The sequence below is a fragment of the Malaclemys terrapin genome, chromosome 6, assembly GCF_027887155.1.
Source record: "Malaclemys terrapin pileata isolate rMalTer1 chromosome 6, rMalTer1.hap1, whole genome shotgun sequence".
NCBI lineage: Eukaryota > Metazoa > Chordata > Testudines > Emydidae > Malaclemys > Malaclemys terrapin.
The window spans coordinates 27,295,080-27,321,521 of record NC_071510.1 but is presented as its reverse complement, the minus strand read 5'-3'; the positions used below and the strand labels follow the sequence as shown (position 1 = coordinate 27,321,521).

At 41.2% G+C, this 26,442-nt stretch overlaps 1 protein-coding gene across 9 annotated transcripts in view; it reads left to right on the top strand.

Annotated features, from left to right (window-relative positions):
* Positions 1–26,442, top strand: part of MPDZ (multiple PDZ domain crumbs cell polarity complex component) — a 129,656-nt gene that overhangs the window by 66,556 nt on the left and 36,658 nt on the right. For 2 of the 9 annotated variants that reach the window (XM_054032029.1, XM_054032028.1), the window contains exons 21-30: positions 150–434; positions 1,735–1,861; positions 7,285–7,483; positions 11,629–11,670; positions 16,417–16,521; positions 17,739–17,834; positions 18,442–18,619; positions 22,277–22,387; positions 22,924–23,007; positions 26,040–26,132. In XM_054032029.1, the coding sequence (XP_053888004.1) occupies positions 150–434; positions 1,735–1,861; positions 7,285–7,483; positions 11,629–11,670; positions 16,417–16,521; positions 17,739–17,834; positions 18,442–18,619; positions 22,277–22,387; positions 22,924–23,007; positions 26,040–26,132 (1,320 nt within the window). The remainder of the gene's footprint in view (positions 1–149; positions 435–1,734; positions 1,862–7,284; positions 7,484–11,628; positions 11,671–16,416; positions 16,522–17,738; positions 17,835–18,441; positions 18,620–22,276; positions 22,388–22,923; positions 23,008–26,039; positions 26,133–26,442) is intronic. The other 7 variants (XM_054032037.1, XM_054032030.1, XM_054032031.1 and 4 more) reach the window with 7 other exon arrangements.

Genomic DNA, 26,442 nt, shown 5'->3' with positions numbered 1-26,442 from the left:
AGGGTAAAAGAACACAAAAGACCAGATTTCACCTGGGGAGACCAGATTTCACAGTCCGTGATGCATTTTTTATGACTGTTAATTTGGTAGGCCCTAACTATATAAGATCATTAATTTTTTTTCTCACTATTCCTGATTCTGTTTAACAGGGTGTTGGTGAAGATTCCTCAAATGCCTCAATTGATTTCCGACCATCCAACAAGAATCTATACAACATAGATCTAATCCAGGGAGCGGAAGAGAACCAATCCTTAGAGGACACGAGCATGGTACCTGCTGGTGGTGTTTCCAAAAAGGATCCTCTGCCTTCAGATATTTCTGAGAAACTCGCTGAATATGAAAATATAGCTGCTTGGATGGAACCTCAGACGTCAGCCAAAGTTGCACAAAATACAAACTCTGCTATCACAGTGCACCCTGACCTTACTGGAAAAGTAAAGATCCTGTTGTATGGCTTTTATACAGAGAATATATATTTACATGCCATGGTCATTGTTAAAAATCAACATTTGCTCACAACTACTTCCTGGCAAACATAAAGTTATTTCTGGGAGTCAACTATGGTATCTCATAGCTGGATTGTGACTTTAGGCACAAGCCAGAGTAAAGACTACCACCCCAGGAGTAGCCCTGTCAGGTGATGTGGCCCAGAGACACATGCCTGCAGGGCCGTCCCTACCCAGATGCAAAGTACGCAGCTGCGTAGGGCACCAGGAAATTTGGGGCACCAAATTTCCTAGTGCCCTACGCAGCTGCGTGCTGCTCCAGCCCCTGCCCCGTCTCTTCCCCATGGCCCCACCCCTGCTCTGCCCCAGACCCGCCCCACTCCGCCCCTTCCTACTCCGTCCCAGCCCCCCCACACTCTCCTGAGGCCTGCAGCAGGGCCTTGCCTGCACTCACTGGCGGTGGGAAGTGCAGTGACCCGGCCGCAGCTGCCGGTGAGTGCAGGCGGGCGGTTCCTCCCTGCCCCCCAAGCCCACTCCCTCTCCCCATGGAGGCATGGGGGCCCCCTACCTCTCCCCTCTGGGGGGCTGCATAGGGCCCCAGAATAGCTAGGGATGGCCCTGCATCCCTGAGTCACAGTTCTTCCTCTCTGTCCTCCTTGCTCTGGGGGAATGGAGGAGCTAGTAAAGGAATTCATTGCTGGCCTGTAGCAGCAATAAATCACTACCACAGAAGCTGGGCAAATAGGGGAACTGGAGCCAAGGCTCTGTGTGATTTTAATTAAAAAAAAGATAAAATAAAAAAAGAATAAATTGCAATTTCTTATTAAATTAGCTGTTATCTGACATGCCAAACTCACGAAAAAACACAGAAATTGGGCTTGTTTTTGGCTTAATTGGCTTGTTGGCTGCTTGTTGGCTAGTTTTTGGCTTGTTGCTTTTTTTTTTAATCGGTTCTCGGCAAGCAGGGGCAACGGGGGGGAGAGAGTCGGGGGTGCACAGTGGGTCCACCACAGTTGCAGATTGCACACTGGGGGGGATCTAGTCACATAGAGTGTTGGGGTTCTTACGGATTGGCTTGTTTTGGCCTTGTTTTGAAATGGGATTCACATGATTTTTGGCTTATTGTGGAAGTCGGGGTGTTTATTTACCGCATGAAAGTTGGCAACTGTGGTTGTTATTCTTAAAGCTTGGCTTTTTGTCAAATATTTGTGATTTTTACATCCATGAAGTTCAGTCATATTTTGAACTTGCTGTTTTGAATGGAAATGTTGTTTTTCTTTTGTATTAGGATCCAGTGTATTTAATGGAAAAGAGCTACCTGATATCTACTACTGAGGGAAGTTCCACAATCCAAAATACACCCGAAAACATGCATGAGAAGACTATCACTATTGCAAAAGGCAATTCAAGTCTAGGTAGAGTATCTGATCATTGGTCTGATTGCTCTTTCTCGGCTAATATTTCCCTATCTGTATGGTCTGTTGTCTTCACAGTTTTCAGCCTACTCCAGTTACTGCTAAAGATCTTCACTGTAGTATAGTAGGTGTACACTTCCCTTTATACTCTGTCCTCAGTTCATTGTGAGTTCTGAAAGCTGATGTTACCTCATCAGTCAGTCAAACTCCAATAATAAAATAAAAATCAACAATCAAAAAAAGTGAAGTGCTTGATAGTCCAACCAAATATATATCCTTCTAATAAATCAAAAAATGGAGGAACTTCTACACTGAAATGTTTTGTCAAAAAAATCTAATACTTTTTAATATTTTTTTCTTAGTTACCATCATTTATATTAACTGATTTAGATGGAATAAAATAAAGCTAAGGTCATGACTGAAACTTGAGGAAACTAAGCAGTTTGTATAATCGCCTATCAGGGTTGAGGCGTTCTGCACTGGAGCATGAAAAGGACTTTGGTTAAAGGACTCTGGGCCAGATTTTCAAGGGTATTTAGGCACTTAAGCATAGAGATACGTATGATTTTCAACGGGCCTAAGCAGGTTGAGCACCTAACTCCTATTGATTTCATGTGACTTCTGTTTTCATCGTTAGGTGCCTAAATACATTTGAAAAAGTTGCCCTTTGTCTCTCTAATGGATAATACTTTGAGTTCAAAGACTCAATAATTGTTAGGTGGTATTCCAGACTTTATGGTCTTATGTTTATCTGGGATGTGTTTATGGTCTTATGTTTATCCTGGGCCTAAGGACTGCACCCACAGTATGACAAGACAGTATGGAGTGCTCCATTGTCAAGTTGAAACACCTTGGGCTAGATGTACGCCGCCCTTCAGAGGCCCTGCAGTGGGGAATGGACAGTAATCACTCCCTGCTCCATTTGGTATGTCCTGTATAAGGGCCATCTCAGCCCCGGCACCTGGCTATGCAGGGACTACAACCAACATGGCCATTCCCTGGAAACAACTCAGCAGAAAAGAGGTGAAGCTCCATCCCCCTCCTCCCCCCGCCCCAGGCATTGGCCAAAAAAGCTGGCTGGCTGCATGGAGAGGGATGTAGGCTGCCCCCCTTAAAGGTTGTGGTAAAGTATTCCCTTTACAGTGCATCTAGTCCAGAGGTGGGCAGACTTTGGCTCCAGGGCCACATCGGCGTTGCGAACTATATGGAGGGCCGGGTAGGGAAGGCTGTGCCTCCCTAAACAGCCTGGCCCCCGCCCCCTATCCGCCCCATCCCACTTCCCACCTCCTGACTGCCCCCCTCAGAACACCCGACCTATCCAACCCCGCCTGCTCCTCGTCCCCTGACCGCCCCCTCCCGGGATCCCCTCCCAAGATCCCCACCCCTAACCATCCCCCCTGGGACCCCACCCTCTATCCAACCTCCCCATCCCCGCCCCCCGCTCCCTGTCCCCTGACTGCCTTCCTGACCCCTATCCACATCCCTGCCCCCTGACAGGCCCCCTGGGACTCCCACGCCTATCCAACCCCCCCGTCCCCTGACTGCCCTGACCCCTATCCACACCCCTGCCCTAACTGCCCCCCGGGACCACACCCCCTATCCAACCCCCCCTGCTCCCTGTCCCCTGACTGCCCCAACCCCTATCCACACCCCCGCTCCCTGACAGCTCCCCTCCCCCGGGACTCCCACATCTATCCAACCCTCCCTGTCCCCTGACCTCCCCCCACCCCCAACTTCTGCCCCATCCAACCGCCCCCTGTCCCCCGGGACTCCCTACCCCTTATCCAACCCCCACCCCCTCATCATGATGCTAAGAGCAGCAGGAGCTCACAGCCCCACTGCCTGGCCAGAGCCAGCCACGCCACCCACGCTGCCCAGCAGGAGCAGTGGGTCAGAGCGCTGGCGGCGCGGTGCGCTGTGGCAGTTGGGGGAGGGAGGGGCGGGCAGAACGGTCTCACAGGCCATAGTTTGCCCACCTCTTATCTAGTCAATCACAGGAGGCACTGCGCCACTCTGAGACAGAATGGCTTATGGTGTTCCCCATGGGGCAGTGCAGCTCTGGACTGCCCCCAAAGTAGGACACAATGTAGCCCTGTGTAGTCATTTCCTTCTAGTTAGCTAAATAGCTAACAGTCATGTATTGATGATTGAAGCATGTAGGGGGAGCCCTGGCCTGCCATCTTTCTGCTGAGTTGTTCCTAGGAGAGGTGTATCTAGACAGCTGCCCCGGTGCCCCTTCAAATGCAGATGGTATGATTCTCGATATCCGTTACCCAAGATGTGCAAAGATGGGTGGGGAGCTATTACTCTCCCTGCTCCCCACCATATAACTGGAGGGCACAATGTAGTCCAAAGTCCAGCCTTTGCCAAGAATAACTAAGCACTCCATACTGGCCACATGTACTGTAGGTGCAGTGAGTAGGGTCAGTAAGTTGCATGTCAGTGAAACATAAACATAAGAACACCCAATTATATATGTATATGTAGTCCAAAGTTAAATTGCAAAAAGTTGGAATTTCTTAGTAGTATGTATGTATGATATAATGTGAAAATAAAAGAATCTAGCTTTTGGCCGTCCCCTCCCCCTTCCCCTTGCAATCCCTTCTTGTTCTGGACCCCTGTGCTGCTGGGGCCTGGCCAACGTTTTGCACACATGGCTGCACTGCTTTTAACTTTCACTTTTAGTAAAGGAGCTAAATCAAGGGCTGTATCATAGTGCTGAAAGCTGCAGCTGTGTCAATTATTTCAGTTGAGAACTGGCATTTTGTTTCTTTAAATGGCATCTGTCATGGCTTCAAACTCAGACACAACACTGTTAGCTTGCGGTTTAATTAAAAAAATGATGTTGGGAGAACTGAACGCGTCAGGTATAATGAAAGGTAAGGTGTCATTACTCTGGTAATATAGTAGTGAAAGCTGTTGATGCACCAGCAGTGGCATTTAATTTTTTCTCTTTGCTTGTACTTCTGAAGTCATAGATGTGACATCCGACATGCAAGTAAAGTTTAATATTGATGTGATCTCATAGGTAATGGGCCAAATTTGTCGTTGGTGTGATTGTGTTGATTACAGTGGAGCTGTGCCCATTTACCCAAGGGAGGAACTGGGTTCATACTCTAGAGATATATTTTGGTTGGCACCCTGGAAATGGGTAATGCCCACAGAAAGGAGCGCACACATGCTGCCTGTGTTCTGGCTGAGTGCAACTCAACACAGAACTACATGTGCATTCTGTTTCTACTAAGAATAACCCATGCAAGTGGATCTCCACAGAGATTATTGCTGGATGAGGGAGTGTATGAGAATAAACATATGGATGATGCCCCCAGATCACAGCGTATGCTGGCCATCTGTCATATGTGCAGCATTTGCTTTGGACATAACTAACCTAGGAGGCAGAATAAAGACAGCTGACTTCTGTCACGTACTCCCACTACTAGCCAGGGGGTAGAAGAATTTATGAAAATCTAAAGCATCCTTTCCTCTGGGCGATTTAGATTAAAATACAGATGTACATGTTCATTGAGACAATCAGAGAACCTGCCCAGAGCTCAAATTACCTGCCAAAGGTGAGTCTTCTACCCCAAATAACCTTGTGTCCTTCCTTCTGTTTCATTATTAAATGCCCTGGAAAAGAGATGGGCTTTGCAGTGTGCCTGGGAGGTTAATAAATCTGGGCCCTGGCATGCCAAAGCAAGGAAGAACGTTCCAGAGTTCAGGGCAGTGCCCTGCTAGCACTCAGGAGGCTCCAGCTCAGTAGCCTCCACTGATCTCAACGGCAAATGGGGAGAGAGAGGCGGTTTCATGTAATCAGGAGCCACTAATAAGAGCTTTATCGTTTCTGGCATGAGGCCAGGCACAGGACAAGCCGGTATTTGGCCTATTGTTACTTGTTTCTTTAAATCATTATAACATTTCCCCCTCTCAAAATGCGTTTCTCACTTTTTATTTGTGAGTGTGAAAGAACCTTTATGGTGGTGCCTATAGGTGCCCAGTTTTGTTTACCTCACCGTTTATGCCTGTTTTCAAAAGCCCTAGGGCTGTAAACAGGCTGAGTATAACTTTAATGAGTGTTCCAAGGTCTTGATGTGCTGGGCAAAATTTTCAGACTTTGGGTGCTGGCTCCTATATCTACATTTAGGCGCCCCGGTTTGCTTTGCAGAAGCAATGAGATCCTTTAGTTCCCACTAAAGCCGGTGGGAGCTGGGGGTAGTCAGAACTCTAAAAATCAAGTCCTCTTTATTTAGGAGGCTAAATATGGATTTAAGAGCCTAACTTTAGGTACTTATGTTTGAAATAACTTGGTGTTAACTGGCACACTTTGTGGCAGTCTTACTAGAGAGGACAAAGACAGAATTGGTGAAGGTGATAGTATTAACCTCCCATCCCTAGAGGTTCATTGGCAGTGCTGAGTAGAAAGATTGACCTGTTGTCCTACAGGTACCTTTCTTTTGCCTATTCTGTGTATTATTAGAGAAAGATGGCTCTGGAGAATGATAGTCGGGTACTTTTCATAAGCACTAAATATCCTCAAAAATAAAAAATAGAAAAACTCATATTTTAAAAAATACCTGAACACACAATCGTATTTGAAATCCTTCAGTGAGTATGAGTCAGAATCAAACAAAATAGTGAGCAGCATCTGTCTTTCCTTCTTCCTGTAGTGAAAGGAAGATGGAAACAAGGATTGACTGTAATTGTAGGCTTATCAAGTACTGCTGTGACCTAGCTAAAGTGTATATAACTGACATATGCTCTCTCTCTCAACAGTACACACTCTAACCTAAATCATAAGGCACTATTTGATCCAGTGTCCATTGAAATCAATGGGAAGATGCCCATGAACTTCAATGGACATTGGATCAGGCATTCTGTACGCACCAAGAATTTGCTGCTTCGTGTTAGGTGTATTGATTTTCTGTTCCTATTTATTGATCCTGACTTTGTTTCAAACCTCAGGGTTTTTTGATTTGTTTTGTTTTGTTTTTAAATCCTTCTCTAATATAATTAAAATAAATAAAATTGCCTTTAACATTGTGTTATAAAAAATCTAAGACTGATCGATCTGATCATGTGTAGAAGCAATTTATATCTCTCCCACTCTAGCTTTTTTTAAATTTTTCTTTCTCTCTATTTTAAATACCACTACAATCACATTTTTCGTTTGGTAAGAAACTTCAAAAATGAATGTCTTTGTGTAGGGGCTGTGACTGCTGTTCCTGCCCACAGGCTGGAATAGCATCTTTGGACCTGCAGAGTGCATTGAATCCTGTTCAGCAGACCCAGATGTAGGGGGTGGAATCCACATCTCCTACATCTGCATGCTCCGTTAGTGCTCAGTGCAGGTGGAATGTATTTCACCTTATACATTGTGTTCCTTATTTATATATACAATAATCTGCTCCATGCCTGTCTTATAACAGGGATGACAGTAAGTTCCAATAAAGACGGCTCGGGAATGATAGTCCGCAGCATCATCCATGGCGGTTCCATAAGTCGTGATGGACGAATCGGTGTGGGGGATTGTATTCTGTCCATTAATGAAGAGACAACCACTAATTTAACCAATGCGCAGGCCCGGGCTATGCTGAGGAGACATTCACTCATTGGACCTGATATAAAGTAGGTAAAGCTAGGGTAAGACTTGTGGTGGGAAGGGACTAGCAGTCAAGAAATATAGTGCAAGTCAATATTCTAAACAAGACAGGTTTGGGGGGAGTTTTTTCCTCCTGAAAATTAAAGTCATCATTAAATTGGGGCTTTATATGATTGAAAGTTGAAATCATTTGTGAAAGGTTTTGTGTGTTTCCTTTGCCACTATCATCATTGCTCTGCCTGTCTTTATTCAAGAACAAGGTAATCAAAACCTTTTAAAAGAGCAACTTTCTCAAATCAGGCTCATTCAAGTCCCAACATTTCTATTTCTATCAAGAAAATAATAAGACTTTAGTTGGGGATTTGTGATTCTGAAATGTGAATTGTTCTTGCCATGGCATAAGTGATTTTGTTTGTAGAATATCTTTATAATGAGCTCATCTTTGCTGGTTGCGTAACAGAAAGTATGACACATGATATTAATGCAGAAAAAGAACATTGAAAGGATAATTTTCAGTACATCTATGACAAATGGCAGTTTTCTGTTGATACGTAAAAAGGAGCTACTATTGTAATAATAGCACACCAAAGAATGGACTTTTTAGAATTTGCATGATTTAATACAGGGCTTGAAAAATCCACTTGAATGTGGTGAGTAAGTGGTGTCCGTCCCCCCCCCCATATATTTTGTCAATTCCTTCAAACTCTAAGCTTTCATTTAAAATGAAATTGTGTGTGTAGTTCTTATGGTTGTGGAGATAACCCTCCAAACATGAACCATCTGTAAAGGGATTCAGTGATGTCTTCCTGAGTCTGCAGAGACCAGGCTCCAGAACCTGTGCTGCTGCTGCTGCTCAGAGCTTTGCCAAGCTGATCAGTCTTGTTCGTTTTCTGAACCCCGGTGAAATTGACAAGCATCAGATCAGTTTCATTTCCATTCCTGTGTGGGGTGGAGGGGAAGAAAAGGCATTGTCTGTACTACAAAAGTACACTGGTTGAAGTGAATTGATTTAAAACTCAGTCTAGCAAAATCAGTGCAAACCCCTAATATTGACACTTAAAACCATTTTAATCTTTGCTTATATTGAATAAACATAAATTGGTAATTTGCTGACATAAGCTAAATCAATGCAAGCAAGGGTTAAATCATTGTTAAATTGATTTGGTGTGCTTCTCTAGTACAGACAAATCCTCAGAGGGTATGTCTATGCAGCCCATGGCACCCAGCCTCCCAGACTGGTTGTCTGACTCTGGCATACAAGGCTCATTCTACTATGCTGCAAATAGCTTGTGTAGACAATGCTTTGAAGTTGTGGCTTGTCCTCTGACGCCCACCACCCTCCCGAGACTTCAGAGCCTGAGCCACAACATCTACACCTCTATTTTTAGCATGACTGTGCAGTCCCCACGAGCCCATGTCTGTCAACCTGTGCGTTTCCTTTGCAATCATCAGCATTGCTCTGCCTGTCTTTACTGGAGATCCAGGTAATCAAAAGCTTTTGAAGAGCAGCTGGGAGGCTCATGGCCATAGGTTGTGTAGACAAGCATAGCAGCCCCAGTAGCATTAATTGGAGATATTCATGGTGGGGGCAGGAGAAGGGAGGGAGATGTAAGAGTTTTGAGAGGGTTAGAGTAGAAGAGCCTCCCCCAACTCCACCCCCCCCACACACATTCCAGTCACAATCAGAAGGAGAGGGGAAGGGTAGAGCAGTGTAGCTCTCCCACCCACCCTTGCATCAGAAAGATGAGACTAAAGATAGACTGCTTCTTTCCACAGCAACCAAAGAGAACTGGGAGCATCACTAGCATTTGATAAGAAAGATGGACCCAAGCATGGTCAAGGAGAGCACCCTGCTGGGAACCCAAGCACACCCCTCTTTCCCAGCATAACGCTGGAGAAGAGAACATCTGGGTGTTGTCCCTGAATAGTGCAGGCTGCCCATTTTTGTATGAATCTTTGGCTAGTACATTTAATCCAGTGATTGTTAGGTGTCTAAATAAAATTTAGGGGTAAATGGGTCTGTGAGCGGGTGTGAGAGTAGAGGAGAGGGAAAGATTGATCGGATTAGAAAAGAGAAATTGACATAAAGATTTTGAGGGGAGAAGTGGAAAGGGGGAAAATAACAGAACATGTCTGAGGGGGTAGAGAACACGTATGAAAAGAAGGAGAGAGAGAAGGAAAAGGGGAAACAGTTACTTAAGGCAATGCAGGAAAATACGCATCAGGATCTGTGGTAAGAAAGAAAATATGGTGTAAAGGGAGAAAGGGAAATGAAGATATAAATAAGGCAAAAGATATGGAAATACAATTTAAAAAGTAGTGAGCAAAAGGTTGACAATTTAAAAAAAAATTAAAATTAATGGAGATATGCTATCTCCTAGAACTGGAAGGGACCTTGAAAGGTCATCGAGTCCAGCCCCCTGATTTCACTAGCAGGACCAAGTACTGATTTTGCCCCAGATCCCTAAGTGGCCCCCTCAAGGATTCAACTCAACCCTGGGTTTAGCGGGCCAATGCTCAAACCACTGAGCTGTTCCTCTCCCCCCCCCCCCCCCCCAGTTGTATTGCTTTAAATTGCAAAGGACATGGCTTGGGGCAGCCATGGCTTTGGGTGCAGCTATACCAGGATTTTTTACCGGTTATTTCTTTGCAGTGTGGGAGGAGCGGACTTCAACTTGTAGAAGTACTATTGATACAGGTTTTTGAAAATTTATTCGGTAGGCTAACTGGTAAATGTAGACGTTAAATGAAAATTTGATGTTGTAGTCAGGGTGGTTGTAATTCTGTCAGAGATTTGATGGATGTAGCGGTGTTCAGAAAATCTCAAAGAAATAGGGCATTTGTCATTATAATTCTGACTATGTCAAGTTTTCATTTGACATCTACACTTACCAGTTAAAAGTCTGCTTAATAAAACTTCACAAGTTGAAGCCTGCTCCCTCCACTGCAAAGAAATAACAAAATAAAAAGCCAAACCCTGCTGTGACTTCACTGGGAGTCTTGTAGGAGCAAGGACTGCGACATTTGGCTCAAACGACTCTGGTTTTGCTCTTGTTACCCTCTTTTGTCAGTACAACATCATTTCTCATTCATTTTACACTGTCAAGAGCACTGTAAAGTGCCAGAAAAACACTGAATTACAGTATCACAAAAATAGACCTGGATTTTTCTGCAAATGTCCAAACTGGAGAGCTCTGATTATGCAGAACTATAGTGATTTCTGATTGCTGAACAGGGCGCATAGCCTAGCCCATATCAGTCTGGAGGCTAGTGAAAGTATTCTGCACTGCCATGCAGGAGACCCTAGTGGTTCAATGCCCAGTCTTTCAGGCTAACGTGTTAATAGTCTTGTGGGAGGCAGCATGCTTCGCCTATGGGGAGAAGAATCAAATCATTCCCATCACAGTCTTGATTAACTTACAGCATATAGGCAGGGGGCTACACTGTAGGGCCTAAAATGTGAAGTTGTTGAGGCACTTTCCTGTACCAGGTGACCTCAATGTGGAGTTGGGTGGGGCTTAAATAAAACTATTTCAGTTACAAAGTTGCATAGCATATTTTATGGGGATTATGATTTGTTGAAAAACCACCCAAAACATTTGTATTGTGCACCTATTGCAGACCTCAACTTTGTTTTATTTTTCTGCAAGGATATTTGAGCTTCAGGAGTTCAAGACCAGGCAGTTTGAATTCCAGGTTTCATTATTTTTTTGTGGAAAAACAGATGTGTGGCCTTGGCAGAATGCATTCTGTTTCACTTCTCACTCCACCTTGCCAGAGGCTCTTATATTTCTGTAATAATAGCCAGGGTTTTTTGCTCAGCAGCAGCTGCTAGTAACATCTGCCAGATAATTACTGAGCTGAATCAAAATTCACCTGCCTTAACCTAAAGTGTGTGGATGAATTCCTGATCAAGGAATAAAAGATTGATTGCAGTTCCATTTTTCCATGCTTGTTAATAATCACTGCTATAGACACCAATAAAGAGCAGATGCTTTCCGGGGGAGGTGTAGATGGAATGTTGGTGGAAGGGGTAAAAATAAATAAATAATAAATAAATAGAAGCTCACACTTTTAACTACATATGTATGCAACTCACATTCAGCATGAGACACTGACATTTGTTAACACCATTGTAAAAAGATGCTGCATCGTATGCTTCACATTCTAGATCTTCTCCAGCACCTGCTGATGATCAGGCCCCCTTTTATGTGTGAGTATCGGTGATTCAAAAGCTCATTATGGCTCTATGTTGCAACTTGTGTGTGAATCATTTCATGCTTTTATAACATCCAAAATGTCAGGGATGTATCCAGATATAGGTACAGTAAATATATATATGGCTTTTAAGCATGCAGATTGGAGCATACTTCCTCAGACTGTATTAAAATTTCTGAAAAATTGCTGATTTTTATTTTGTTTTATTTCAGTCTTATTATCCATGTAGAGTGTATCCAAATAGCTTGTGTGTAAGGGGACAATCATTGGAATTGATACATATATGGATGTACTGATATCTGGATTAATCTCAGTGTCATATTTTCTTTGGCACTAATGTTTTATTTTCTCCACATGTAACAAAAAGGTTTGGTATAGTTATAAAGTAAATTGTATGTTGGCTACAGTAACTTGTCCTTCATTACTCAGTTTGTTTCCTCTGTTAGTGTTTAAAGGTTTTTGTGTGGCTGTTTGACCAAGCATGCAATTAATGTTCCTTTTGTACTGCATGCGGTGTTGTGTTTACGAAATGTTTTCATATCTACACCATTTGGTGTTTCCATTGTCACTGCTTTCTTTGCAAAGTGCATGTTAATATTTTTTTTTTTTTTTGCATCTCATCAGAAAGGAAATAGTAACATTTTCAATATAAAACTGACTGTTATAAAGGAGAGGAAGTTATTAAACTTTGACATTTTAACCTCTTACAGATCAGAAATACAATGCATCTATAATTCACTCATTTACCCTTTTTTCTCTGATTTGTATGTCCTCTCTATTTCCCCACTCCCCTCCCCCTCCCCCCAGCAGTTTGTTTCACTTCTCCATCCTTCTTCCTGACCACATTTTGGAGTAAGTTTTAAAGCTGGTGTCAGTTTCTCCTATGGACGAGCCTTTTCAGTGTTGGAGTAGAACATTGTTATCTTTATTTCTGTCTCTCCGCACTAAGAACCACAGTGGCACAGTGGCACAGTACCTGGGAACCCTCACAGTCCTGGGCCCCTGGTCACCGATGATTTGATCATGCAAGGTACTGAGCAATTCCAGCTCTCACTGGAGATGGCAGTCAACATCTTTCAGAGACTAGCAAAGAAAGCAGCCCCAATAAAAGAGGGCTTTTAACAGAACTTTGCTATGTTAGGACATTGTACTATATGCTCTCATGCAGAGCCTCACTCCATACAATGTTGGTTATTCCACTAGATCTAATTCTATAATTTCATTTGAGTAACATGGTGTAAATATAGGGAGAGCGGGGAGGATTCTAAATGGTACTTACATTACAGTGGAACCTAGCTAATCGCAGGAATGACTGGGGAGCTGATTACAGATGGCTGAATTTTGAAAAGTGTTGATTTGCTAATCGCATTAACCTCCCCGCGCAGAATGTAACTTTTCATCTATGACAAGTATAACTTAGTTTTTTATTCCTGCTGATACTTTCTGGTGTACTCGCAAATATTCTGTAGCATATTTTGTAAAATAACTGAAGCCTTTATAATCGGCTACATAAAAAACAAATTCACAAACGGACACCTCTATCAAACCTTAGCTGAGAAATGAGAAGAGAGAGGCGGGTTTTGTGTGCAAATGATAGGGTGTGTGGATTAGGGCAGTTTAAATTAGCAAGGTTGTACTGTATTTATTTAAGTGCATTCAAATTATGTGTTTGCGTTGGTATGTTTACTGTAGACAGAGGATTGGTAAAACTTGAGCTGTTGGGCCCAATTCTTCCTTCAGACACATAAGAATAGCTCCCACTGATTTATATCAGTAGGATTTGTTTATGCCTATCTCAGGGCAAAATTTGGACCATATTGTTTATATAAAACATTATGATGGAATTAATTAGGAAGTCTGGCTTGCCATGTTCACATTTGCAAACATAATGGTGAAGATAAGAGACTTGTGAGACTTCTATAGATGTGATCCCTTGAAACAGTATATTGTTGTTGTTTTTTCTTTTTAATCTGGTCTTTTAGGTATTGATTCTTGGGTATGGGTGAGCTCTTGGTAGAAGACTCCAGGGGAGACAAAGGTGGCTTTACATCACCATGGCAATCTTGTGATTCTGGGGGTCAGATCATCTCTCAACACAATTTAGAACAGTCTCAGAGTGAGGCTCTAACTAACACACTAGCAGAGACTGTTTATGGTCCTGAATTATTTAAGGCAGATACCTTTTAAAAATATTTTATTATTGTTTGCTATTTATGTCTGCATTTATATTAAGGTGAAATTTGATTAATTCGAGTGAAGGGTGGAAATAACTAGATCAATAGATGCTTTTCTCTGGTTTAAATGACATTTTAATGTTTTCATGGCTTTTATAATGGCAGGAATTCTTATGAGCTAGCCTGCAAAAGTAGTGGTTGTGTTGCTGTGTCAGAGCAGCTCTAACTCTTTGTTCCCATTTATGACACTCGCAGCTGGAGAGATGAGGTTGCGTGATAAAGGAGGTTATTTTAAAATGTGGAGAAACAAAGGGAACTTTTCAAAGTAGTTTTATGAAAAGTTTGATTTGGTCTTTTTTTTTTCCATTTCAGAATGTAGGTCTGATAATATAAATGTGTTGTACTATTGTATGTCCACTAGTGAGGTCCAAGAATCCTAGAAATCTGTTCGCTCTGGAAAAACATGGAATTTGTGAGAATCTTTAGTTTTTACATTTTGTGAAAAAAGAAAAACCTATACGGTAGAACCCCATTTATCTGAGCCTCCATATTTGTCTCTCCGTATTAACTATGCTACCAGCTGCCTGGGGCTGACAGCAGCTCGGGCGGCCAGCACCCACTGCGTCAGCACTGGGCGGCTGGTGATTCACTTAATATGGAGAGCCGGATAATGGAGGCTCCAATAAACAGGGTTCTATTGTGTATCAATAAAACATTGTGTTCAACTGATACCTGTCTATATTGTGACTAGGGAAATGAAAGTTCAGCATTTCATTTTAATTGTGGAAAAATGACGATTTTTATGTTGTTTATTATCGGAGAATTTGGGTGTTTTTTTTTTTTTTTTTTAAATCACATAAAAGTAGTGATGTCCTACTCTTGAGGAAATGCAAGTAGAAAGGTGTGGCATTTCTCTGAATGTTTTGTATTGGCATTTTGTGTTTCAGAACTGAAAAGCACTCAGTAATTGGCACTAGTGTTTGAATGCGGGCATTTACATGATGGCCCAGGCACAAAAAACTATAGGCCTTAGGAAATAAAACCAAACAACGTGGAGGGTGGGAAATTGGCTGGAATTTCAGCCAAAGGGAAATGATTTTATTGGAGAGGATTGTGTAGAAGAGGCATTATTTCTCCCTCCCTCAGTGGAAGCCCCTTGTGCATTTTTGAGACACTTTGATTGTGCGGTGGGGACTGGTGCATGCCTTGTCAGGGACAGTGGAAGGCTTTTCTTTGCCATCAATTTTATACCCCGAAGCTGTAGGTTGACAGCATTGTTTTATGTAAGTTTTTTCTACGTGCTCTTACCTTTGCTCCCTTATCATGTGCAGTTGAAAACCAATGGGAGCACAAGATAAGGGATACTTTTGTGGAGTAATGAAAAGGAATTGGGCTTCTATGCAAATACCCCAGTCCTGTACAGATACACCAAGTGTGGCAGGATTTCCTTCCTCATGGATCTTGGGATCTCTCTGCATTTGCCAGGCTTTGTCTCCATGCCCATTCTGTGGGGGAATAAATTGCCTTGCCTTTCCCATAACCAGATGATTGGCAGGGTAGACCTCAGTTTGAAACTAGTAAGTTTTCTTCCAGTGTAGGACAAGATCTGGACCAAAACATTTTTGTTTTCTGGAACTTTTAAGAGTTTTGGAGGGAAAATGGTGGAAAAACCCACTATTTTTTCCCCACTAAACAGTAGGAACAAGAGACTGTGATTCCCCTGGTTATCTAGGTTTTTGTCATATTCTTTGGAACTGTTCTCAAATACCCAGCTGCAGAGAATGTTCTATCAGCATCATTCTCCTGTTTGACTATATTGGAATGATCCATTCTTTTAATTGATAAGAATGCTGAAGGGCTTTTTGGACTCCTCCCCCCTACCCCATGAAGACGCCATTGTCATTAGCATTGGCTGTAAAACAAGGAACCAATATCATTTTCCTGCACCCCTCTCCCCTCTACTGTTTTGCTGCTGATGTGTTATTCAGGCTTCTTCTTCCTTCTATGCATCACCCTCATATCTGTCATTCCATCTACCTGCTATTCTTTTTCTGTTTGTTAGAGTGTTTTCACAGGAACTGTGGAGAACAAAATCAAATTCCAAATCTTGATGGAAATCATAAAAGCTACTGTAAAATGTGTGCAAGCCTTTTCCTGCTAGCATTTGGGATAGTAGCGCTGCTGCACACCAGTCATGTTCTTCAGCATGTTGATGCCAAGGGCTTTTTGTTGTAAACCAGTCCTTCAGCAGGACAATCTTTGCCACAAGTGAACTGTACAACTTCCAGTATTAGAAATGAAAAATGGTGTGATCAGCACCAGATAGCTTGGTGAAGTGGACAGGAGCTAACATGACTACAGATGCATAGTAATGTGACTGCTTAATTAGGGATATGGTTTGCATAGTTGCAAATCATCCTTCCTTGTACCTGGACTATCCGTTTCACATCAATTGATACTTGAGATGGTCTGAAAAGGCGATCATTCAGCCTTTCCTTAAGTTACCTGAGGCATGACCTATGACTTCTGTTTTGCTTTTGTGTGTTTTGTTTTGTGTTTTATTGCAGGATTACATATGTGCCAGCAGAACATTTGGAAGAGTACAAAGCCAGTTTGGGACAACAACCAGAGGACAAAATACCACCCAATCTCTTTTCTGCACATACTGTAAGGTGAATCAATATGTTCTCTTATTATCCAACTGTAAGGGCTTTTTGCTTTAACTCTTCCCATGCATGGACATCAGTATTGCAGACTTCTGCTCATAGAGAATTTTTTTTATGGGAAGGCAAAATATCAAGATTTTTTCTTTATCATTATGGTAAAGCACTGGCAAGTAGATTTTTGTGCCTGGCTAGCAGTTTTCCATTACATTTTTGAAAGGCTAATATATATGTGTCTGAAAAGAGGGGAGTATACACCATTTAAAAACCTATTCTAATTAAGTTCATCCCTTTCTAGGCCTCTCACTGAATAAGAAGATGGTGTATATGTAAATACTGGTTGGGAATACTCTTCATTAATTAAATCGCTTTTTTAAAGCAACAGAATACTGAAAAAATACTGATATTTCAACATTATCAGATTTTAGAGACAATGGGAATATTCTGTGAAATCAAGCAGTTCTGGAGGATGGTGTGTGTGTGGGGGGAGGGGGTTTAAGAAAAAAAATTAAAATATTATGTCTTATCAGCTGTACTTCTCCAAAATTTGAAAATGGCATTTCTGTTCCATCTAGAATGTATGTTGCCACAATTAGCTGTGAATTTCCAGTCGCAGAAAATCATTAGAATTATTGGTCAGGATTTTCAAAAGAGACTAATAATATTGCGTACCTCCATTTCAGCTTGAGACACTTTGAAGAAACCTGATTTTCAGAGAGAGAGAGGGTGCAGATCACCTTCAGAGTGTTTCAAGTTGGGCAACAAAATCACTAGTCACTTTTGAAAATCATAGCTGTCATTTTCCCCCCCTTTGGAAACTAAACTTCAGTTTGTTTAAATTTTGGCTCCACTCCCATTTAGAAATGCAGAGTATTCTATTCGGTGGTTGTCACTGGTGAAAGCTTAATTGAAGAGCGTGGAAAGGGAATTCCTAAACACAGGCTATATTATATCAGAAGCTTACTGGGAGGGTGGTGATTCCAGATGGTTCACAGCTGTACCATAAGAATTTTAAATCTTTCTTACAATATAAGGGGAACACTTAGAAGTATGCTAGATACTAAAGCACTTTTGTACTCACTATTTTCACGTGTAAAAGCATGGCTACCTCCATGCTCTGTAGAAATTCTAATTCTGGCAGTTTGATCGGTTTGGTGTTCATTGCATAACGTCACCTGTGACTTCGTTAGGATTTTAAAAGTACTTTGTTTGTTCTTATTTATTAGCAGAGAAATTCCAGAACTACCTGAACGTGAAGAGGGGGAGGGAGAAGAAAGTGAACTTCAGAATGCAGCTTACAGTCACTGGAACCAGCCCAGACGGTGAGTATGGATTCCCAGTTGAATGACACTCTCTCATAAACGCTGGTGTGTTGAAATTGGAACTATAGTGGATCCTTTCATATACTGTAAAGTACATAAGGAAGCAATCAAAATAGTGTAGTGTTATATCTGTGCATAGCACAAATAGGGCATATTTATTTTTACTGCAGTCAGCCTAAATCCCTGTGATCTAACTTGTGTGCTTAGTGCCTGGGAAGATTAGTTTTAAATTTAATTTGCACTTATCAGCCTAAGCCAGGGGATGACAAAATTAACTCTTTACATAAATTAGTGGGATGGTATCCAAGCTCTCGGAGGTATCCTTCCAAATATAAGAATAAGTTAGTCTTGCTGTAGCTTACATTGGAGATAAGAGGGTTAGCTAGAAGCCCAAAATAAATGGAGGGCAGTAGACAAAGGTTAAACACTAAATAGACGTGTTGGTCATTCCCAACCCACTGTCATAGAAAGGCATGAAAACATCTAAGGAAGAATTTTTCTCAGATATGTTCCATAGAATTGTGCAAATGATAGGCCTTTGGAATTTGTAGACAAGAGGCTGTGATGTAAATACAGTGCATTCCTTTTTGTTTTTTTGTCATGGTAGGGTTGAGCTTTGGAGAGAACCTAGCAAGTCATTGGGAATCAGCATCGTCGGTGGACGAGGGATGGGGAGTCGGCTGAGCAATGGTGAAGTGATGAGGGGAATCTTTATCAAACACATTCTGGAAGACAGCCCCGCTGGCAAAAATGGAACCTTAAAAACTGGAGATAGAATAGTGGAGGTACCATGCAAACTTATAATGTGCTTTAATTTTTCCCATGTATATACATCAACCTTGCAAATGTCTGCTTGTTAATTTTGTTATGGCGAAGAGATCATGATTTTTTTTTTCTCATCAGCCATCATGGTACAAGGCCAGCAACTAGATTTTGTGCCTACAAATACAAGGCCTACGCGGCATACAGTTGTCACTTTTTTTATTGAAATATTTCTGAATATAAAACCTCCGGCACCACAAAGGAATGTAGGTAGCAGTATGATTATTGCACCTCCCCAATGTCTCCATCACTGTTAGCACTACTGGCAGCCCTTAAGTGTTTTACCACGTGGTTTACCGAATGTAGTTACTGCATTATAATCCTAGTCCTATCATGTGTGTGTTTTACATGCAAAGGGCCTCAGGCTTACACACAGCCTCAAATGTACAGAGTCTTCAGAGTAACACAGGGATGCACAAGGTCCTGGATACTAGCCCCCCTTTAGAACAGCTGATTCAGGAGGAAGATTGCCATGTTTTGTGCAGCCGCAAAGGGTAGTTAAAGAGATGGCCATAGAGAGGAGGAGAACTGCAAATAGATGTCCCACTTACCTGCATGTTAGTGCCTATCCAGATCCTGTCTTTCATCTTCACTTATGCTCCATGTCTGGGTGGGAGTACATAGAGCTCTGCTTAGCTGCTAATAGAGAGGTGGTTAGAGCCAAACTTGTGGGGCACATAGAGAAACTTTTCCACCCCTGCAGATAGGTTAGGGGGAGACTTCTTTCTCCTGATCACTGATCCCCTTTTTGCCATCTCTGGAGGGATGGCGCTCTCACCTTCACCCCACCCTGGTTCAGCTTTGGAGCAAAGTTGGCAGCCAAGATTAAGCTACATTCTTTCTAAAACCCGTATTATAGGTTGTCAGGAAATGCACTATTCTTTATGATGTAGTATTCTCTGGACCCTGGCTGCCATTCATTAAGTACATGGCGACCCACATGGCAGAAACTGTGATTCTGCCTCTGGGGTAGGGTGGTTCTAGGTGGGTAATGTTTAAACTGGAATGACATGGCTGCTACTGCTACCCAGGACAACGTATAGGACATAGGTGCAGGGCATCAGAATAGCTTCTACAATGAGCAGCCAGAGAGGACTGCAGAGCTTCCATTGGCCAACAGGTATGAAGGTGGAATTTGGGCTGGAGAGGACCCATTTATAACATATTGTATAAATAAGCACTTCCATAATAAAAAGGTACAGCTTCATCTAGGCACTCAGATGACCTCCTATCTAAACACCAGTGCAGAGCTCTATTAGGTGTTCGTTTTATATAATAGCACAAATAGTCTTGTATTCAGAAATGCCTGGCGTTGGCCTAAATGTTTTGGTCTGTCTCCGATGTGTGAAGACATTGATTAATATCAAGGATGAGAACGGCTTTTACTTCGCAGAATGGCTAGAAATGTAATGAATGGTCAATAAAAGTTAGTAATTGGGTTTAATGAGCATATGGACTGTCCCAGAAAATGAAACTTGCAGAAGTGTCTATGGGGGAATTCACATGTTAACTAGTGGACCATAGATACAGGGTGTGTTCGTGTAACCATGTATGTCTGGATGTGTATGTGTGGTTTCCCTTTCTCATACTGTAACATAACCTGGTTCTGCTCTCTAGTTAGCAACTGCCACTATTTTCGTCATTGGAAGTGATAGAATTATAACAATACTGTCTTTTTCCTAATAGATTTAGAATCTGCTATCTTAAATTGTTTTCCTTCTCTTCTTTATTTTACATTGGATGGTTAAGTCTCAGATAAGCTATGAAATTAAAGAGGCAGAAGTAACTCTTACTATATGGCTTCTTATGCAAGTACTACTAACAAATAACTCTTGTAACTTGGCTTTTAGCTATTATCATAGTCATTATGAAAATGCTTTTCTAATGCTAACCTCACCATAACATGGATTTTCCTTGGATACCAAGATAAACTTTTTTTTAATAAACACATCAGTACATGTTATACAGAGAGCGAAAGAGAGAGTATGTTACATCTCAAAGAAAATTGTTCTTAGCCATCCTTTGTAAATACTTTGTTTAGGGAGGAAGAAAATTTTTCAACTCTGAACTAAAACTAGTTTCGGGGGGCGGGGGAATGTAACAAGGAAATATTGTCTAACATTAAAAAAAAAAATACTTTGCACTCATATAATGCTCCTCCTCCACCAGAGATCTTCAAGTGCTTTGTAAGTATCATATAATTAAACCTCACATTGGCATAGTGAGGTAGGTATAAGCAGCCCTGATTCTGAGCCATAAATCACTTGAAGCAATTGTTGGCAAACTCTATCATTGCTTTCATGTTATTACATAGTCTAAAACCGTGGCTTTTGGGACAAAATATCAACATGGAACTTGAATCAAGCAGATTAATAGCCTGTTTTAAAATTCTTTAGAATATTGAAAGCCTGAATTATATGGCTGGGATTTCAAAAGAGCCTAAGGGAGATAGGCACCAAAATTCCCAGAGTTAAAAGTGGGTGTCTGTGTCCCTTTGGACTCGTCTAATGTAGCAACACAAAGGCCTTGTCTACACTGGAAAGTTACTGCGCAGTAAAGCAGCTTTCTGCGGTGTAACTCCTGAGGTGTACACGCTGTCAAGTCACTTAGTGCACAGAAGCTCCTCAGTTGCAGCATTGCAAAAAAACCCACCTCGACGAGAGTCATAAGCCTTAAAGCGCAGAGGTTCCAGCACTGTATTGGCAGTGTAAAGACACTACAGTGCAGAAAGTGATCAATTGGCTTCCAGAAGTGTCCCATAATCCCTCAAGTGGCTGCTCTGCTCATTGTTTTGAACTCAGCTGCCCTGGAGACATGCACCCCTTCCCTTTCAAAGCTCCCTTTCTGACAGCCATTGCATGCTGTACTGATCTGCTCTGGGACACAAAACAAACCATTAATGTGGAATACTCCTGCTGGTGAACACAGAGGCAGGTGTGTATGAGAGAGAGACAGAGAGAGAGAGACAGATTGCTGTGCAGAGCGCTGAAAAGCAATTGGCAATGTGGTAGAATGTCCATGGAACAATGGGATTGGGAAACCTGCATCATGTGACGCTGTGCCTGCCACATGAGGCATTGCAAACCCTTCCCAAAGCACCCTGCAGCCAGTTGCATAGTGGGATAGCTACCACAGTGCACTGCTCTCTTCGCCGTTGCAAGAGCTGCTAATGTGGATGTGCTCCACTGTCACAAGGAGCACAGTGTGGACACGCAACAGCGGTTTATTAATTCCAGCGCTCTAATAAAAGTGGTATAACTTGTTGCTCAGAAACTTGCCAATGTGGACACACCCTAAGTTAATATTCACTATGGAACTTTTAGTGTGCACTAGCGGGGTCTACGAGGACCAGTTAGTGCGTAGCATGTTGGTGCATTTTAGAATTCACATTGCTGTGCTATGTAGATAAGCTCTTAGATGCCTTTTGAAAATCCAGTCTGTACGTTGTTGGAGCCTAAGGGCCTGATTCAACATATGTTGAAGTCAATGGGGATCATTCTGCTGAGTGTAGAGGCCTTTGGCTCAGGCTGTAATAGAGGATCCAAAATCAGAATCTTAGAAGTTGCTTCATTATACTTTAAGCTTTGTGTAATGTTAAGCTGAGGCCTTCCAATTTTCAGGTGGATGGAATTGACCTCAGAGACGCAAGCCATGAACAAGCTGTGGAAGCCATACGGAAGGCAGGCAACCCTGTAGTCTTTATGGTACAGAGCATTATAAACAGACCAAGGGTAAGCATCTTAAATGTGAAAAAGAGACCAAAAATAGTGATAGTTTAAATAAATGTCCAAGCTGATATTATTTTTGGGGTGGGGGAGAGATATTTAATCCTGCAGGTTCCATCTCAACCAGATCATTATAGGAACAAAGGTTTGATGATAATATTTCCATTTAGAATTAAATTGATTTGGAATTGGAATTTACCTATAGTATGCTCACTTCAAAGTATTTTGAAAAGCCTCCAAAATTGTTTGTTGAGGAGAAGGGAAGGAGCCTATCTAAAAACAAGTCTTAGAGAGTGATATTGTGTCCAAGTGCATGCAAAATATATGGCAACAATTGTTGTTATATTAAGTGAGCATTAATGAAAGGACCTAGAAGTACACAAAGAGAATTTTTCCTTCATTAAGCTGCATGGGCAATGCAAACACAAGCTAATAAGTTTTAAAATAGTAGCTTGCATCACCTGAAACTAAACTTCCTCATTGTAGATTCTATGTAATCTGCATGTTTGTTTACTAGTTGTCTCATAACTTTTGTTTCCCAGCCAGAATCTCTCAATAGCTCTTCATCAGCCTCTGCTCTCAGTGGGCAGAAACCTACTAACCCATTTTATCATCAGTCATCTCAGGTAACGTTGCATGGAATAGCTTTCCTGAATGTCGGCTATTGATACTCAGAATGCTAAAATGAGGATTATGCATTTGCTATGATATGGGCAAGATTCATGTTGTTTAATAAATGTTTAGGATGAGAGTGATGCTTTTACTTCATCACAGATGACTTTTTGTGTATATATGAGTGTTACTTCAGGAATTTTTAAAATTACAATTCTCCTTGTTCGGTTTCTCTACCCCCTAACTAGCTTTACTGTATTTTAAAATTGACTGTTTATTAAAATATCCATACTTTTGTATGTAAAGCAAGGCATTGCACATGCTTTGTGATATAATTTTTAAAACAACACTTTTTACTATCTTAATGTTTTGAAACTTAGATCTGTACATATAGTAAGAACCTACGAGGGAATTTCCAGTCTTCGTTCATGTGTACTCATCCAGACAGCTAGCTGCATGCAGACAATAACAATCTTTAATATGGTGCGACAACACATCTACTAAAAATGTCTGTTTCAAGAGAGTCAGATTTTTTCTTCAAGACACTGTACATGGAGATTAGAGTGTGGCCCAGATAATATGAATGGGCTGTGTTGTCTGCTGGATACAAATTTAGTAGTTCTCCATGCAAGCAGTTATGCGCCACATCTGTGATACATAATGACTCTGCTCTGGTTATTTTTAAATAAGAATTACCAATTGAGATGAGTGTATCTCCAGCCACATTGCAGGGTTTCACCCTTATGCATTTTTTGAATGCTTTGTTTGTTCAAGTAACTAAATACTTTTTATGATAGTGGTTCCTTCCGTTGTGCTATGTAGATGTATTCTTTCTTGCACAATGGTATTGTTGACAACAGTCTTTTTTTTAGATTACATGAAATGGAAGGTAATTCTCTAAACAGTGTCCTGACTTATCCTTTGCACTGTCTCAATAACTTCAACACAGTGGCATGGGATAGAAGTCAGGGCAGCCAGTGTCTTTTAGTTGACAAATCATTATGTGCGAAGTATCTGAGGCACAAATATGAATGGTTGGGGATTGATTTTCTGTGTTAATACTAGAGCTTCAGTATTTATGCACAAAATATGTGTTATGCTAATTTTATTTATATAACACTCCATCAAGATAGTTTAAAATCTTAATGCAGGTGGCAAATCTGATTGTTACATAGGAACATTAATTTCACAAATAGTACTTAGAAGACATTGCGTGTGTAAACAGAAATTCTTCTCATAGGGAAAATGTTCTCTGTCGAGTTTATGAGTGGCGTTGTCACAATGGATCCCTTGTCTTAACATCGCTCTGCCTTTCAAACTGTAAAATACTGTAGATCCAAGAAATGTTACATTGGCAAATTAGATCAATTTTATTTGGTAAACTGATGCCTGAAAATGAATATTGAACAATGAATTTTCCAATTTTAAGTGTTTTTTTTTTAATAGCAAATGTTTTAGCTGGTTCAGAGATTTCTTTACACAGTAAGATAAAGGGCTTTTCTGTACAGAGCAGCAGTACACACCGTTAGTGCATCAGAGGGGGTAGAGAACCTTGTGCAGCAGCAAGCTCTATATGGAGCAATTAATGTGCAACATGTTAGTGCACTTCAGAAGTCACACCCCATAAGGTTCATTACTCCACTGTGCAGACAGGCCCAGAGAATAGTGATTTTTGATGTATTTTTCCCCCTGAAAATTCTCCTGCTGTTTTTTATCATTTTTCCTTTATCAGTGCTAAAGTTTGCACTTTTCCTTTTACCCACTACTTAAGCATGTGTAGATTATGTAACTGTGATACAAGAGGCATTCCTTTCTAAGCACTGTGCTGCCTGTTTTCCAGCAGTGTTAAGCTCATAGCTGCGAAGAATTTTGGCCAACATAGCAGCCGGTTCCCTTGTAGAATTTATTTGCATGAATTTAGGACACTCCTATCTACTATAGAACATCAGAGTGTTTGCCTCTTTCTTTTACGTGAGCACGTTTGTTTCAAAACAGTTCTGGTCCTACGATACAGTACGAGAACTGCATCAATGGCATAAAACAAAGGTTAAAAATGTTGATGGTAAATGAGAAGAGAAAAGTAACTAGTATTGTCTCAGGAAAAGCCAGCTAATTCTTATTTTGTTAAGCCATAAACCCAATAAAGCTTACTAAAAAAGTGACCCCTCCCACTTAGCTGCACATATTTAATGACAATATGCTATAATAAGATCCTGTATTACTAAACTTAATTACTTCTGCAAAATATCCTGCTGCCCATTTATTAGTATGCTGCTGTTTACTTGTCAAAATAAAAGCACAAACTAAATTTTGCACTACATTTTTCCTAAAATTGTTCTTATGTTTGTTCTTTTCCTGATTTGCAGAATTTGTATCCAGGTCATAAATGCGAATTAGTGACGTTCCAATATAGATCCATTGAAGCATTTGGCTGTCATCAGATAATAATGAAAGAAGGCACATTTTTCATCTTCTCACTCATGAAATTTTAAGACACTTAGTATGTGTATGAATGTGCTTTTATGCTATGTATACAAATTCTGAATTCCTTATTTAGCAAAAAAGCTGCCATTTATATCAATGTGAGTTTTACCTAAGTAAGGACCATGAGGATTGGATCAAAAGACTATAGTGGGAGATTTTTGGAGGTACAAATGGCACTTATATGCCTAATTCCTGTTGGCTTTCAGTGAGAGTTGGGTGCCTGACTGCTGTTTGTGCCTTTAGAAATCCTCGCTATATGTAATAGTGGAAAGGAAATATTAGCTTCATACTTCCTATAGAATGATGGAAGAGGGCCATAACATATGGGGAGGATAAAACTGGTAGACTGTTCTTCTACCCATCATTTAATGTCACCAGTGTGTATGAAGCAAATGTAAATGTACAGACTTGCCTGCCTTCACTCTCAGATGTCTTTAGCATAGCATGTGAAATGGGCATTGTTTACTTAACACAAGAAACCTTGTGGACTGTTCTATAAGCCACAAGGTTTTATTTTAAACCTACCTTCTTTGTTGTTTAGTTCCTTTTGTTTTCTTTTTAGCTGCCTTTCACGCAGCACAACCTTTTCTATGGGCCTGGTACCATCAGCAGCACTAATCCATTTGCTGATTCTCCTCAGTTCAACACTAACAAGGTTGGATGACATCTGATTGTCTTTATTGGTTCACCGAACGTTATTTATGTGCTTCTGCATCACTTGTGTGTCCTTCTCTGTTTGTTTGTATTTTTACCACATTTGGGTAAAATACTGTGCTGGTGAGGATGGAAATTCTCCATGATAAATAAGAATGTGTAGAAGTATTGTACAAATGCCAGCTACATAATCATAAGCTCTAAGACTGAGATTTTCAGAGCCCCCTAGAGGAGTTTGGTAATTTTGAAAATCTCAGCCTAATGTGAAATGGCATTTCTCAAGGACAGAGGTATTTTGTTATCAGTTGTTT